Source organism: Mobula hypostoma, chromosome 1, assembly GCF_963921235.1.
Source record: "Mobula hypostoma chromosome 1, sMobHyp1.1, whole genome shotgun sequence".
NCBI lineage: Eukaryota > Metazoa > Chordata > Chondrichthyes > Myliobatiformes > Myliobatidae > Mobula > Mobula hypostoma.
In genome coordinates, this window is record NC_086097.1 from 87,868,794 (window position 1) to 87,885,052 (window position 16,259).

At 40.7% G+C, this 16,259-nt stretch overlaps 1 protein-coding gene across 12 annotated transcripts in view; it reads left to right on the top strand.

Moving 5' to 3' along the window:
- sipa1l1 (signal-induced proliferation-associated 1 like 1) overlaps nt 1-16,259 on the top strand; it is a 444,836-nt gene that overhangs the window by 361,936 nt on the left and 66,641 nt on the right. For all 12 annotated transcript variants that reach the window (XM_063052303.1, XM_063052359.1, XM_063052321.1 and 9 more), the window contains one exon: nt 14,055-14,210. In XM_063052303.1, the coding sequence (XP_062908373.1) occupies nt 14,055-14,210 (156 nt within the window). The remainder of the gene's footprint in view (nt 1-14,054; nt 14,211-16,259) is intronic.

Genomic DNA, 16,259 nt, shown 5'->3' on the forward strand with positions numbered 1-16,259 from the left:
GATATTCAAAAGTGTCGTGCTTGCAATTCCATCTGCATGTACCAGTGAAAACGGAAAGTGGAAGTGCCCAGCAGCACAGAGAGAAGAACATTTCAGAGAAGTGACTTCTTATCCTGACAAGAATTAACTGGTTTTTCTCTCAGCCTGAATACTGCTCAGCCTGTTGCTTCCAATATTTTCTTTTTTAATTCCAGGTTTACACCATCTGGAGTATTTTAGTTTTTGATTTCTGCCTGTTGAACTTGTGTTTCATGGCACCCCCTCCACGGTTATCCTTCTGAATTGAACCTCCAAATTGAAGTTGATGGATGAAATCAGTTGGATCTTTTTCAAAAAAAAAAGTATGTGGGGAATTGATTAGGTTCAAAGTAAATTTATTATCAAAGTGCATACATGTCACTTTATACAACCTTGAGATTAATTTTCTTGTGGACACGCTCAATAAATCTATAGAATAATAAACAACAGAATTCATGAAAGACCATGCAACTAGGGCATTCATTCAGGCTGCAGAAGACAGCAAACTGTGCAAATACAAAAAAAGAAATAATAAAAATAAATAAATTAGTAATAAATATTTAGAACATGAAATGATGAGTCCAAGAAAGTGAGTCCATTGGTTGTGCGAACATTTCAATGATGACGATGAATGAAGTTATTCCCTTTGGTTCAAGAGCCTGATTGTTGATGGGTAGTAACTGCTCTTGAACCTGGTGGTCTGAGTCCTGAGGATCCTGTACCTGGCAGCAGTGAGAAGAGAGCATGTTCTGGGTCTTGGGGGTCCCTGCTTTCCTAAGGCAATGTTCGATACAAATATGCTCAATGGTGGGGAAAGCTTTACCACTGATACCCACTTATTTTTAATTTCTCACCCAGACATCTTTTTTTTCAGTATTTGTCCCTAAAAAGCCTGCAGAAGGATACTTTGTGCTGTTTACAGCACCGGTAAGAAATTGATTGACTATCTCATTGTGGTTCATGAGGTCTTGTCACAGATAACAACAAGCCACATTTGAACGAGCTCAGTCAATGGTTGTGAAGCACTTTTTGGGACGTTCTGAGGCATGAAAGGGACATTGTTTGTAGTGTTCCACAGAAAATATAGAAATGATCAAAACACATTTGTCAAACTGAGCTGATAATGGAAGTACTGAATGCAAAGAAAGCTTCAATAATGGTAGTTGGAAAGTGAAGGAAATGGATATAACTGCCACCATCGACAAAGATAGTGTACTGAGTGGAGTGACAGTGCATGTTACAGTTTGAAAATAGAGACTCCGGCTCTACTGATGTGTTTCAGCAGGTCTCAGGTAGGTACTGAACAAAAAACGTATGTATTATGTCCTTGAAGTGTCTGTTTACTCACTTCAGTAATTACTAGCTCATAGTCTTCACTTCAAATTACTTTCACATTAAGGATTACTCTGCAACACTGGAATACATGCCTTAAATAGAAATAAATCACAAATGTTCATATATGCTAGTTAACTGAAACTGACAGATACTGGTGACAATCACTGAAGCACGCAGTAAAAATCTTGTGGAGAACAGACAAGTTGAAGTTATTAAATTGCAACTGGGAAATTGCATTTTTTTCACCATGGATGCCAGCTGACTTGCTGCTTAGTTCCAACATCTTCAGCTTTTGTTTTGGCCTTCTTGAAACTGAGCGTGAAATGATACACAAAAAGATGAACTAAAATACTAAGACAGGAAAACTTAACTTCTCCGTATTTATGTTTGTGGTTGAATGAACCCTAAAACAAATGCATTTGTTGAAGCTGGTCTCAGTAAAAACAACAGTTCAGATAGGAGTTGTCTACTGAGGAAGTGTTGGGGATTTTTAGTTATTTTGTTCTTTATGCTGTTTCAGAATCAGTACCAGGTTTAATATCACTGGCATATATCATGATTTTTTTTTTGGTTTTGCGGCAGGAGTACATAATTTTTTTTAAAAACTGTTGAACCTTTGGATGTGTACCTGAGAGATTTCTGGTAGTCACCAAATTGCTCTGGGAGAAGTTGACCCTGTTGAGAAAAGTGCAACAAATTAAGTTTAGCTGGATGGAATTAAACTTGCTTTGAATTAAGTCAGTTGCCAGCATAATCTTTGCTTTAGGTTTGTTGTAGTTAGCTCTTTATTATCATTAGAGACATTGGAGTGCATTGGAGCCAGAACTCATTGGAGACATAACTGTATGGTTACAGCAGCGAATGAATTGTAATATACAGTGACTATAAAAAAAGTATTCACCTCCCTTGGAAGTTTTCATGTTTTACTGTTTTACAACATTGAATTACTGTTTAGCTTTTTTTGACACTGATCAACAGAAAAAGATTCTTTCTTGTCAAAGTGAAAACAGATCTCTACGAAGTGATCTACATTAATTACAAATATAAACTAGTGAAATGGAGACACCTCTTTTTCCCTTATTGGGGGGGAGAGAGAGAGAGAGAGCCTGTGGTATGTTGAATTACCGGGTCAATGAGTAGTCTTTGGGGTACTGCAAGTCTGTGTCTTTATTGATGCTTTGCTGCAAGTTTAAGTGCTCTGGTGGAGGGTGCAGATGCTTTTTTTTTGGTGGTGGGGGAGGGGAGGTCGTTACTTTGCTGTTGCTTATGCATGGGAAGGGGAGCTGCAGGTGCTTCGGGGTTCTAACTTTTAACTGTCATTCATTCTTTGGGGCACTCCTCTGTCAGGAGATAGATATAAGAACATTTCCAAGTCACCGAATATTCCTTGGAGTACAGTTAAGTCAATTGTCAAGAAATAAAAGACTATGGAACAGCTATAAATCTGCCTAGAACGGGCCGTCCTCAAAAGCTGAGTGACCGTGCGAGAAGTGGACTAGTGAGATAAGCCACCAAGAGGCCTACGACAACTATGGAGGAGTTACAAGCTTCAGAGGCTGAGATGGGAGAGACTGCGCATACAATAGCTGTTACCCGGTTGCTTCACCTGTTGCAGCTTTATGGGAAAGTGGCAAAGAGAAAGCCACTGTTGGGGGAAAAAACTCACATGAAATCACAGCTAGAGTTTGCCCGAAGGCATGTGGGTGACTCTGAAGTCAGCTGGTAGAAAGTTTTATGGTTTGATGAAAGCAAAATTAAGTTTTTTAGCTATCAGAATAAATGTTCGGCATATCATCAAAAACACATCATCCCTACTGTGAAGCATGGTGGAGGCTGTATCATTCTGTGGGGATGCTTCACTGCAGCAGGCCCCGGAAGACTTGTGAAGGTAGAGGGTAAAATGACTGCAGCAAAATACAGGGAAATCCTGAAGGAAAACCTGATGCAGTCTGCAAAAGAACTGTGACTTGGGAGATTTGTTTTCCAGCAAATCAATGACTTGAAGCAGAAAGCCAAAGCTACACAGGAATGGCTTAAAAAAACAAAGTTACTGTCCTGGAGTGGCCAAGTCAGAGTCCAGACCTCAATCCAATTGAGAATTTGTAGCTGGATTTGAAAAGGGCTCTGCACTCACAATCCCCATGCAATCTTACAGAGCTCGAGTGGTTTTGTAAAGAAGAATGGGGAAAATTACAGTGTGCAGATGTCCAAAGCTGATAGAGACCTATCCACACAGCTCAAAGTTGTAATTGCTGCCAAAGGTGCATCCACTAAACACTGACTTGAAGGGGGTGAATACTTATGCAATCTATTGTTTTATGTTTGTAATTAATTTAGATCACTTTGTCAAGATCTATTTTCACTTTGACACAAAGAGTCTGTTTCTGTTGATCAGTTTCAAAAAAAACAAATTAAATCCACTGCGATTCAATGTTGTAAAATATTAAAACATGAAAACTTACGAGGGACATGAATACTTTTTATAGGCACTGTATAGACTCAGCTTCATGAGCTTAAAAAAAGGCATATTTGTTTTAAAATTTAATTTTGTTTAAACATTCATATTATTATTAGGTTATTGCCATACAGTCTACTTTTTTATCTTTCTGATTCAGTGCAACTTCAGAATCCGAATCAGGTTTATTATCACTGACCTATGTCATGAAATTTTTGGTTTTGTGGCAGCAGTACAGTGCAAGACATAAATTACTATGCATTACAAAAATAAATAAATAATGTGAAAGGGGAATAACAAGGTAGTGTTCATGGTCTTATGGACCGTTCAGATATCTGATGGTAGAGAGTAAGAAGATGTTCCTGAAGTGTTGAGTGTAGGTCTTCAGCCTCCTGTACCTCCTCCCTAATGGTATTAACGAGAAGAGAGCATGTTGCAGATTGTGAGGGTCTTTCATGATGGATGCTGTTTCCTTGAGGCACTGCTTCTTGAAGATGTCCTAGATGGTGGAGATGGTTATGCACATGATGGAGCGACTGAGTGTACAATCTGCAGCCTTTTGCGATCCTGCACATTGGAGCTGCCATGCTAGGTGATGCAGCAACCAGTGAGAATGCTCTCCACTGTACATGCGTAAAAGTTCATAAGAGTCTTTGCTGAAGTGGAGCTGCTGTCATGCCATCTTCATGTTTGCATCAATGTCTTGGGCCCAAGATGGATCCTCTGAAATGTTGATACCCAGGAACTTGAAGCTGCTCACTGCTTCACATAAGACCCCTCAATGGGTGTGTGTTCTCCTGACTTCCCCTTCCTGAAGTCCACAATCTTGGTCTTGCTGATACTTAGTGCAAGGTTGTTTTGAGACTGCTCCCTGGATAATATAGTTTGTTGAAATTTTAAAGAAGGTTCAAAGGTTAATTTTATTTCAAAGTATGCATGTACAATACTACTTTGATATTCTTTGTCTTCAGATAGCCATGAAATATAGACAAACCATGGCTGTTGTTGAAAATAAATTAATTATGGCATTGATTTCAAAAACTGTCTTTCTAACTGTTCTGTAGTTGAATATATCAATGCAACTTACAGAAGCACTTCAGATGCCCAGTGCAAATGTCAGTGACATGCAGAAAATAATTTCTACATAAGCAACACACATCAAAGTTGCTGGTGAACGCAGCAGGCCAGGCAGCATCTCTAGGAAGAGGTACAGTCGACGTTTCAGGCTGAGACCCTTCGTCAGGACTAACTGAAGGAAGAGCTAGTAAGAGATTTGAAAGTGGGAGGTGGAGGGGGAGATCCAAAATGATAGGAGAGGACAGGAGGGGGAAGGATGGAGCCAAGAGCTGGACAGGTGATAGGCAAAAGGTATATGAGAGGATCATGGGACAGGAGGCCCAGGGAGAAGTAAAAGGGGGAAGGGGGGAAAAACCCAGAGGATGGGCAAGGGGTAGGGACAGAGGGAGAAAAAGGAGAGTGAGAGAAAGAATGTGTGTATATAAATAACGGATGGGGTACGAGGGGGAGGTGGGGCATTAGCAGAAGTAGAGAAGTCAATGTTCATGCCATCAGGCTGGAGGCTACCCAGACAGAATATAAGGTGTTGTTCCTCCAACCTGAATGTGGCTTCATCTTTACAGTAGAGGAGGCCGTGGATAGACATGTCAGAATGGGAATGGGATGTGGAATTAAAATGTGTGGTCACTGGGAGATCCTGCTTTCTCTGGCGGACAGAGCGTAGGTGTTCAGCAAAACGATCTCCCAGTCTCCATCGGGTCTCGCCAATATATAGAAGGCCACATCGGGAGCACCGGACGCAGTATATCACCCCAGCCGATTCACAGGTGAGGTGTCACCTCACCTGGAAAGACTGTCTGGGGCCCTGAATGGTGGTAAGGGAGGAAGTGTAAGGGCATGTGTAGCACTTGTTCCGCTTACAAGGATAAGTGCCAGGAGGGAGATCAGTAGGGAGGGGTGGGGACGGTGAATGGACAAGGGAGTCGTGTAGGGAGCGATCCCTGCGGAAAGTGGCCGGGGGGGGAGGGAAAGATGTGCTTAGTGGTGGGTTCCCGTTGGAGATGGCGGAAGTTACAGAGAATAGTATGTTGGACCCAGAGGCTGGTGGGGTGGTAGGTGAGGACCAGGGGAACCCTATTCCTAGTGGGGTGGCAGGAAGATGGAGTGAGAGCAGATGTGCGTGAAATCTTTCCAGCCTCTGCAGATTTCCTCGTGTTTGAATTTCTACATAAGGTGGCATCAAGATTCATCGTCACCGAGGAGGACGTTAGAAAGGCCTTCCTGAAGATAAATCCAAGGAAGGCGACGGGCCCAGATGGCGTCCCGGGACGGGTTCTCCGGGCCTGTGCAAGCAAGCTAGCTGGAGTGTTTGCTGACATCTTCAACTGATTCTTGCTTCAGTCTAAGATCCCCTCGTGTTTTAAGAAGGCAACGATAATCCCAGTGCCGAAGAAGAGCAAGGTGGCATGCCTGAATGACTATCAACCTGTGGCTCTGAGATCAATTGCTGTGAAGTGCTTCGAGAGATTGGTTATGGCACACATCAACCACAGCTGACCGGTCAACCTCGACACTTTGCAATTCGCCTACTGGAGCAGCAGGTCAACAGCAGATGCCGTTTCTCTGGCCTTACATTCCTCCTTAGAACATCTGGAGAATAAAGACGCATATGTAAGGGTCCTTTTCATTGACTACAGCTCTGCCTTTAATACCATCATTACAAATAAACTGATTCCTAAGCTCCGGAACCTGGGTCTTAGCACTCAGATCTGCAGCTGGATCTTCAACTTCCTCACAGACAGGACCCAGGCTGTAAAAATAGGGGACAAGCTCTCCTCTACAATCACTCTGAGCACCGGTGCCCCACAAGGCTGTGTACTCACTATATACCCATGATTGTGTAGCCAAGTTTCCATCAAACTCAATATATAAGTTTGCTGATGACACAACAATTATAGGCCATATCTCGGGTAATGATGAGTTTGAGTACAGAGAGAAAATTGAGATCCTGTTGGCATGGTGCGAAGACAATAACCTATCCCTCAACGTCAGCAAGACGAAGGAATTGGTTGTTGAATTCAGAAGGAGTAGTGGACCGTACGACCCAATTTACATCGGTGGTGCACAAGTGGAACAGGTCAAAAGCTTTAAGTTTCTTGGGGTCAGTATCACAAATGACCTGACTTGGTCCAACCAAGCAGGGTTCACTGCCAAGAAGGCCCACCAGCGCCTTTACTTCCTGAGAAAGCTAAAGAAATTTGGCCTGTCCCCAAAAACTCTCACTAATTTTTATAGATGCACCGTAGAAAGCATTCTTCTAGGGTGCATCGCAACCTGGTATGGAAGTTGTCCTGTCCAAGACCGGAAGAAGCTGCAGAAGATCATGAACACGGCGGAGCACATCACACAAATTAATCTTCTGCCCTTGGACTCACTTTACACCGCACGCTGTCGGAGCAGTGCCAGGATAATCAAGGACATGACCCACCCAGCCAACACACCTTTCATCCCTCTTCCCTCCGGGAGAAGGCTCAGGAGCTTGAAGACTCGTACGGCCAGATTTGGGAACAGCTTCTTTCCAACTGTGATAAGACTGCTGAATGGATCCTGACCCGGATCTGGGCCGTACCCTCCAAATATCCGGACCTGCCTCTCGGTTTTTTTGCACTACCTTACTTTCCATTTTTCTATTTTCTATTTATGATTTATAATTTAAATTTTTAATATTTACTTATTTTTACTATTTTTGATATTTAATATTTGTAATCCAGGGAGCGGAAAGCGCAGAATCAAATATCGTTGTGATGATTGTACATTTAGTATCAATTGTTTGGCAACAATAAAGTATAAAGTATAATCTTTAGCACTTCTACCAGATATCAATTTTTTTTTTAAAAGCTTATCCATGAATTCCTTTGCTTTTAGACAAAATAAAATAATAGTGGAAGGTGGAAGATCTTACACCAAATGGATCTTTTTGTTTCTATTTAAAGAGCCTATCTTGGCAATGCAGAAAACTTAAATCTCCATGTTTGGAATGTGGTGCCTAAGGCACCATGCCATAACACAACTAAATACTCATTATACCAGTAGTGACTTGATAGATAAGTGGGGAAGTGAATGGCTAAACCAAGTCAATATCATTCTTGCCAGACATGAAATCACCATTTAGTAAGAAGCAGGAAATGTGGCTTATTTTAATCTATTTGAATGGTATTGATAGTATTATCATCTGACGCTCATTCCTTGGCTAGAATAAGTTAATTCTGTTCTGACAGAAATTTAAAGCCACAGTCTTCGGGGTCAGTCAAATTTAGTTTCGTAAAGTTATAAACAGGATAAAGTATTTCAAACAAAAGTCATCAAATTGATTGGCTTGTCTTAATAACCGTTCAAATGTATTCCAAGGAGCACGGAAGCAATCATTTTTATGAATCCTAACATCATAGTAAATGGAGAAAGTGTTTGCGTAATCGAAGAGATTGGAGTGTAAAGAATCTTAAGTTTTGACATGTTATAATTAAATTGAATGAAGTGTGCTGAATGAATAGTAAATTAATCTGGCTGGGAAAAGATACTTTTACGTATATCTTGAAAAGTAGTATAAATGGTGATTTATATTATAATTGGATTTCCAGGGAAGTAAGCACATTGAATATAAACATGCTTTTTTTTTTCTTTAGAGTAATGTATTATTCCTGAAGATGACTTTGCTGAAATTTAGCTGTGTTAATATATTTTGATTTAGACCATAAGACATAGGAGCAGAATGAAGCCATTCAGTCCATTGAGTCTGCTCCACGATTCCATCATGGCTGATTTATTATCGCTTTTTTTCTGGCGTGTGCGTCTGTCTGTGTGCGATGTTGGTGGGACGATGTCTTTTTTTTCATGCCTTTACAAGGCACAGAGCCAGAGACTGTGTGGCGTGCCATTCCTCATACAGGCATTTCGCGGTATTTTTCCTTTTATTTTACGAGGTTGAGTTGCGATCTTGACACTCAACCCGGCACGGGTGGAAAGCGTAATCGGGAGCGTCCCTGACTGGATTCGTACCCGGGAACTTTCGTTCCAGAGTCCGGCGCTGATGTCATTGCCGGCCCGATTTATTATCGCTCTCAACCCCATTTTCCTGCCTTCTACCCATAACTTTAGACACCCTTACTAATATAGAATCTATCAGCCCCCGCCTTAAATATGCCCAGTGGCTTGGCTTGCACTACCGTCTGTGGCAATGAATTCCCTAGATTCACCACCCTCTGGCTAAAGAAATCATTACTCATCTCTGTTCTAAATGGATGCCCCTCAACCCTGAGGCTGTGCCCTCTGGTCCAAGACATCCTCGCCACATCCACTTTATTTAGGCCTTTCAATATTTGATAGGTTTAAATGAGATCTCCCCCCCCCCACCCCCGCCCCACGGGCCAATCTTCTAAATTCTAGCAAGTATGAGCCCAGACCTATCAAATGTTCCTCATGTTAACCCTCTCATTCCTGGGATCATTCTCGTGCACCTTTACTGGACCCTCTCCAATGCCAGTACATCTTAGATAAGAGTATTGCTCACAATACTCCAAGTGCAGTCTGACCAGTCTGACCAGTGCCTTATAAAACCTCAGCATTACATCCGTGCTTTCATATTCTAGTCCTCTGGAAATGAATGCTAACCTTACATTTGCTTCCTTACCATCAACTTAAACTGCAAGGTTTAACCTTTAGGGAATCCTGCATGAAGACTCCAAGGTCATTTTGCACCTGATTTTTGAATCTTCTCCACATTTAGAAAACGGTCTACTCCTTTATTCCTTCTGCCTGAGTGCATGAACGTGCACTTCCCTACACAATATTCCATCTGCCACTTCGTTGCTCATTTCCCCCCCGTCTGAGACCTCTGGCAGGCACCCTGCTTCCTCAACACTACCTGCCCCTCCAACTATCTTTGTATTGTCCACAAACTTGGTCAGAAAGCCATTAATTCCTTCATCCAAATCATTGACGTATAACGTGAAAAGAAGCAATCCCAACACCAACTTCTGTTGCACAGCACTAGTCACCAGCAGCCAACCAGAAAAGCTCACCCTTTATTCCCACTCATTGCCTCCTGCCAGTCAGACAATCTTCTGTCTAGGCCAGTATCTTTCCTGTAATACTATGTGCCTTTCATCCTGTTAAGCAGCCCCGTGTGGCACCTTGTCAAAGGCCTTCTGAAAATCCAAATAACATACACTGACTCTCCTTTGCCTATCCTGCCTGCAAGTTCTTTGATGAATCACAACAAATTTGTCAGGCAAGATTTCCCTTTTTTGAAACCATGTTGAATTCAGTCTATGTTATCAAGTACTCTGAAACGTCATCCTTAGTAATCGACGCCAACATCTTTCCAGCCACTGTAGTCAGACTAACTGTTCTATAATTTCCATTCTTCTGCCTCTCTCCTTTCTTAAAGAGTGGAATAACATTTGATGTATTCCAGCCCTCCGGAACCATTGCAGAATCTAAGTGATACTTGAAAGATCATTACGAATGCCTCTACAATCCCTTCAGCTACCTCTTTCAGAATCATGGGGTATAGTCTATTGGTCCTAGCGACTTATCTACTTTCAGACTCTTTAAGCTTCTGAAGCACTTTCTCCTTAGCTATGATATTCACTTCCAGCCCCGACCTCGCATTTCTGGCATTCTGCTCATGCCCTCCGTAGGAAGACTGACGCAAAATACTTATTCAGTTTGACCTCCATTTTTTTGTGCCCTTTTACTACCTCTCCTGTGTCATTTTCCAGTGGTCCAATATCAGCTCTTGTCTCTCTTTTACTCTTTATATATCTGGAAAAAATAATTTGTGTCCTCTTTTATATTATTGGCTAGCTTACCAATATTTTATCTTTTCTTACTTTATGGCTGTTTTAGTTGCTTCCTGTTGGTTTTTAAAACCTTCCCACTAATTTTTGCTATATTATATGCCCTCTTTTTAGCTTATATGCTTTTTTTTTGTTTTTTGCACAACATTATCTGACATTCAGTAAAATAACCTTGAGGGTTATTTACTACAAATAATTGACTATTTTAATTTTAACCAATAATATTTTCACATTTATCTTTTCATTCAAAAATAAATTTCCAATCATACAAGCCCTTGGCAGAGATTGGAATTAATGTGAATGAAGAAGTCTATCAAAGATTCTTTTTTGTTGGTTACTAAGGATTATGTAATATATTTAACAAAAACGGAATGTTTATATGAACAAGTTCAGTAAACACTTTTATGGTGAGTGGTTACCGTTTTTGAGCTCTCTAACAGCAAAATACTCTTGACCTGTGTATTGTTTTGGTCTGAAGCCCAGAGAAATGCTTCAATTTTGCAGAATTTAATAGGAGCCCTCTGCTGTTTTAAGGCAATTGGGATGGTTTTAACTCTTTGGTAACAACTTAGAAAATGGAAAAGGAGTTTATGATGTAGTGGGGGGGGGGCACTAATTATTTTTTGATCCTTTCCATAACTCAACTTTGAAATGGATTAATTAAACTTCATTCTTTTCTCTTAAAATCTGTTTTTTGATGAAACTTGAACAGATCACCAGGTGAGGTTAGACTGAACATATTTTTTGGGGGTTTGTGTATTGCAGTGTGGAGGTAGAGATTGCTTGTGTTTGTTGTTTCTCAGATCAGGCTTGCTGACAGCAGTGACTTCCACTTGCCTCAAAAAGCTCTGTGGACTGAGTGATATATTTGTTTAAGAAGGCTGGACAGCCTGAAGGCTTGTGATGACATCTAAAGCAAACATTGTGAAGTATTTTACTATTTGTCTACTTTTTGGTGTATGTACATTTTGACTTTGCAGTATGTTTATCATTTTTCAATGAAACCCATATGAAGTGTGGGATACAAGAGCAGGAAGGTTAGAGCACATCTATGTAAACCATTAGTTTGGCCACAGCTGGAGTACTGTGTGCAGTTCTAATTGCTACAAAATAGCATGAGATTCCACTAGAGAATTTACTAAGGATAATTGCCAGGTAGTCACTTGGAGTGCAACTTTTCAGTTATGGCAAGGTTCAGGATAGTCTGAGTTTGTTTACTTTGGAGTGGAGGAAGCTGGTTATGATAAACAAAACTTTAGGGTATGCTCAGGATACACAGCGAGAAACGTACCCGCCCACCCCCATAACCAGATAGCAGTGATTTAAAGCAAGGCTTAGAAGATTTGAGTAATAATTCTTTTTACTCAGAATGCAGTTGGTATCATTTAGTAGGATTGCAAGTCTATCTCGTGAGGGGATGTTGTGTATGGAAACATAACTGCAACCTGGTCCACTCATATTTACTCAGGCAGTGCATTACCTCTTTTCATTTCATCAGATGAATACTAAGTGTTTCTTTCCTGCTCGATATTAAAGGATTGATTATATCTCAAATAGCTGACATCAAGCTGGTGTGCAATAAACTGAAACATAAACCACGTTATGCTTTATTTAATAAAGGAAATTAGTATTACCAAAACTGCAATAAACTGAAATCAGATCAAGCAACAATAATAATTGGATGCATTTTGACTTTCTACTCAGATTCACTTGGGCCGTTTCTAACACCTCTCTTCCTTTCTCGATCTCTGGAGTCAGGTTGCCGACTGATATCTTTTCTAAACCTACTGGCTCTCTCGGCTATTTTCACTATACTTCTTTCCACCCTCTGACTTGTAAAAATGCTGTTCCCTTTTCCTAGTTCCTCCGTCTCTACTGCACCTGTTCCCAGAATGAGCCTTTCCTTTCTAGAATATTGGAGATGTTGTCCTCCTTTCAATAAGTGGAGTTTCCTCCACCATTGATGTTGCCTTTAGCTGCATCTCGTCATTTCTCGGACAGCCAGCTTCACTCCATTTTCCCACTGCCCTAAGAAGGATGGTCCTTCCCATGCCTGCCACATCATGAACTTCTGCATCCAGCACATTATTCTCCACAACTTCCACCACTTTCAACGGATCCTACCACCAAACACACCTTTAACACCACCCCCATCCCCACTCACTGCTTTCCACAGTGATTGCTGTCTCTCACTCTCTCTGATTCCCTTGTCTATTCGTCCATCCCCACTATCTCCCTCCTGGCACATATCCTGCAAGTGGAAGAAATGCTTTCCATCTCCTTCACCTCCATTGAGAGCCCAAAACAGCAGTCAGAATCAGAATCGGGTTTATTAGCTCCAGCATGTGTCATGAAATCTGTTAACTTAGCAGCAGCAGTTCAATGCAATACATAATGTAGAAGGAGGAGGAAAAATATAATAATAAAATAATAATAAATAAATCAATTACAGTGCATGTATATTGAATAGATTAAAAAATGTGCAAAAGCAGAATATATATTTAAAAAGTGAGGTAGTGTTCACGGGTTCAATGTCCATTTAAGAATTGGATGGCAGAGGGGAAGAAGCTGTTCCTGAATCGCTGAGTGTGTGCCTTCAGGCTTCTGTATCTCCTACCTGATGGTGACAGTGAGAAAAGGGCATGCCCTGGGTGCTGGCGGTCCTTAATAATGGATGCTGCCTTTCTGAGACACCACTCCTTGAAGATGCCCTGGGTACTTTGTAGGCTAGCACCCAAGGTGGAGCCAACTAAACTTACAACCCTCTGTAGCTTCTTTCGGTCCTGTGCAGTAGCTCCCCCTCCCATACCAGACAGTGATGCAGCCTGTCAGAATGCTCTCCATGGCACATCTATAGAAGTTTTTGAGTGTATTTGTTGACGTACCAAATCTCTTCAAACTCCTAATGAAGTAGAGTCGCTGTCTTGCCTTCTTTACAACTGCATCAATATGTTGGGCCCTCAGAGATCTCGACACTCAGGAATTTGAAACTGCTCACTCTCTTCACTTCTGATCCCTCTATGAGGATTGGTATGTGTTCCTTCATCTTACCCTTCCTGAAGTCCACAGTCAGCTCTTTTGTCTTACTGACGTTGCTGTGACACCACTCCACTGGTCAGAGTCTGTATGATGCAACTTTAACTGTACAGCGTACGTATATGGAGAAGAGTAGGTAAACAACAACCACCAGCGTCTTCAGGAGTAGGTTGTGAGAAAAGGGAACTTTAAGACACAAAGGTGATACAATATTTGTTTTCATTTTTATTCTTAAAATAGATAACAATTTTATTCTGGAAAATGTATTGGGAAGAGAAGAAGGAGTTATTTGAACTCAAATATAACAGTTGTTTGCCTCCTATTGACCGCTGCAGGTTGATATCTTCAATGGACAGTCCTTATGTCTCAGCAGCATCGGTCTCTATGGGACGAAACCAGCATAGCCGCAATTCTCCCAGCAATCTATCTTCTTCCAGTGATGCAGGATCCGGCGGTGGCAGCCATCGAAGGCAAAAGTCCATCCCTGATGGGTACGTCTAATCGCAGTTAGTCATTCAGTTGGCAGCCCCTGGCAGTACATTAAAGAGCAGTGTTCAGTTAGTACAAATTGCCTGTGCCCTGCTGAGCAGACTAACTGAGAGACTGATGTGATGGATATCTGCTGTTAGGTACTCATTTCCTGTTAATTGTTGGCTCTGACATTAGACTGAAATAAAGTAGAAATAATTCATGTGCTGCTTGCACCCACTAATTGCATGCTAGGCAATCCTTCAGAAGTAATCCACACAGGGTCTACTGTAGACACAGTAGATCGCTCCAAACTCATGATGCCAATATTTATCTGTCATTCAATAAAGTAACTCTCATCACGATATACAATACTGATCTCCTGCCCTCAGCTGGCCTAGCACCAATAACCTTGTGTGTATTTTGCAATTAAAAAAAATTTTTTTTACATGAATTCTTTTTTCTCTCTCTCTCATTTTTCTTACTAACTTCCTTTCATTTGCTCTTACTTTCTCATTCTTGTTTTCACTCCATTATTTTAATCTCGTGACCTTTGTTTGTTCTTTTGCTCTGTCTCCCATCTTTTCCAACATCTATTTCTTCCCTCCTCCTCTCACTTTGTCCTTCATCCTGCTGCTTTTGCAGCCTTTCCCATACCTGCTGACCTCGTGCTCCACCTCTGTGTACGTCATCTTCATGCTCCCTTTTGCTCTCCTACACTCAATCATTGTCTTAACTCTTGTCTTTATTGTACCGTCCATGTGTTTTTCCTGTGATCTTCTCAATCCTACCAACCACAGTAAAAATAATCCCATCTATATGTACTGTATTCCCATAACCTGTGTCCTCAGGTGATGAAATAGATCACTGATTTTTAAACAATAGTTACCATCAATCATTAAAGACACTCACTATCAAAGCACTGAAGCAGCATCCGTCATCAAAAATCCCCACCATCTGCACCATGGCCCTTCTCAATACCATTGTGCAGGAGGTACAGACGCCTTAGATTCTACACCACCAAGTTCAGGAACAGTTATTACTCTACAGCTATCAGGTGCTGAATTGGAATGAATAAATTCAATCATCACTACTCTAATTCTATGACCTTTTACAACTCTTGTTTTCAATATTGTTTTATTTGCACCATTTGTCTTTTACATATTGGTTGTCTGTCAGCATTTGTCTGATTATAGTTTTTTAAATTCTATTGTATTTATTTTTTCCTTTGTAAATACTTGCAAGGAAATGAATCACAAGGTAGTATATGGTAGCATATACATTAAATTTATTTTGAACTTTGAACAAAATAGGTCAATGAAGAGAAAGACATCCTTTCGAAGACCTTGATGACTATCTTTAACAAGTAATAAAATTGGAATAATATTTGTGACTCAGTTGACAATTGAGAATGTATAATTAGTATTTGAGAACAGTGTGCATAAATGCCAGTTTTAAGTGTTTAGTTAAGTATTCATGTATTTGAATGAATATATCACATTTTTCTTGGTAGAAGAAGGGTAATAAAAAATATTGGGACAAAATTGAGCCAATATTTACCTGAATATCAGAAAACCAATTCTGTCCATCTTGTCAGCTAACCTGTGAGTTTAGTTACTGAATCACAATGACTACTTGCCAAATTTAATCTTGGGATGGATTCATGGGGAACTTCTTTATTTGCTAACCTATGTGGATTTGGGAATCATCATATTTAAGAATCTTGATTGCAAAATTGTTATTAGCTTCCTGAATTAGATCCAAGGTTATGCTGAATTATAAGTAGTTTTGTGCCATGAGTGCACACTCAAGGCTGCCTAGCATCATCCTTTTTGAGTCCAGTATAGATGTGCAACAAAATATTGGTAGCCTAAGCAGAATTTATATTTAATGAGGGAGAAAATAAAGAGTAGTGCCTCCTCACTTTCTGCATTGGTCACGCACTCTGCACATTTTAACATGAACATGAAATAGTATAAGGCAGGAATGAGAGTGTAGGCCATTCAACGTGTTTAAAAAAAAACAACTGTAATGTATTGTGCAACATCCTGTATGCATTTGTTTTCCAACTC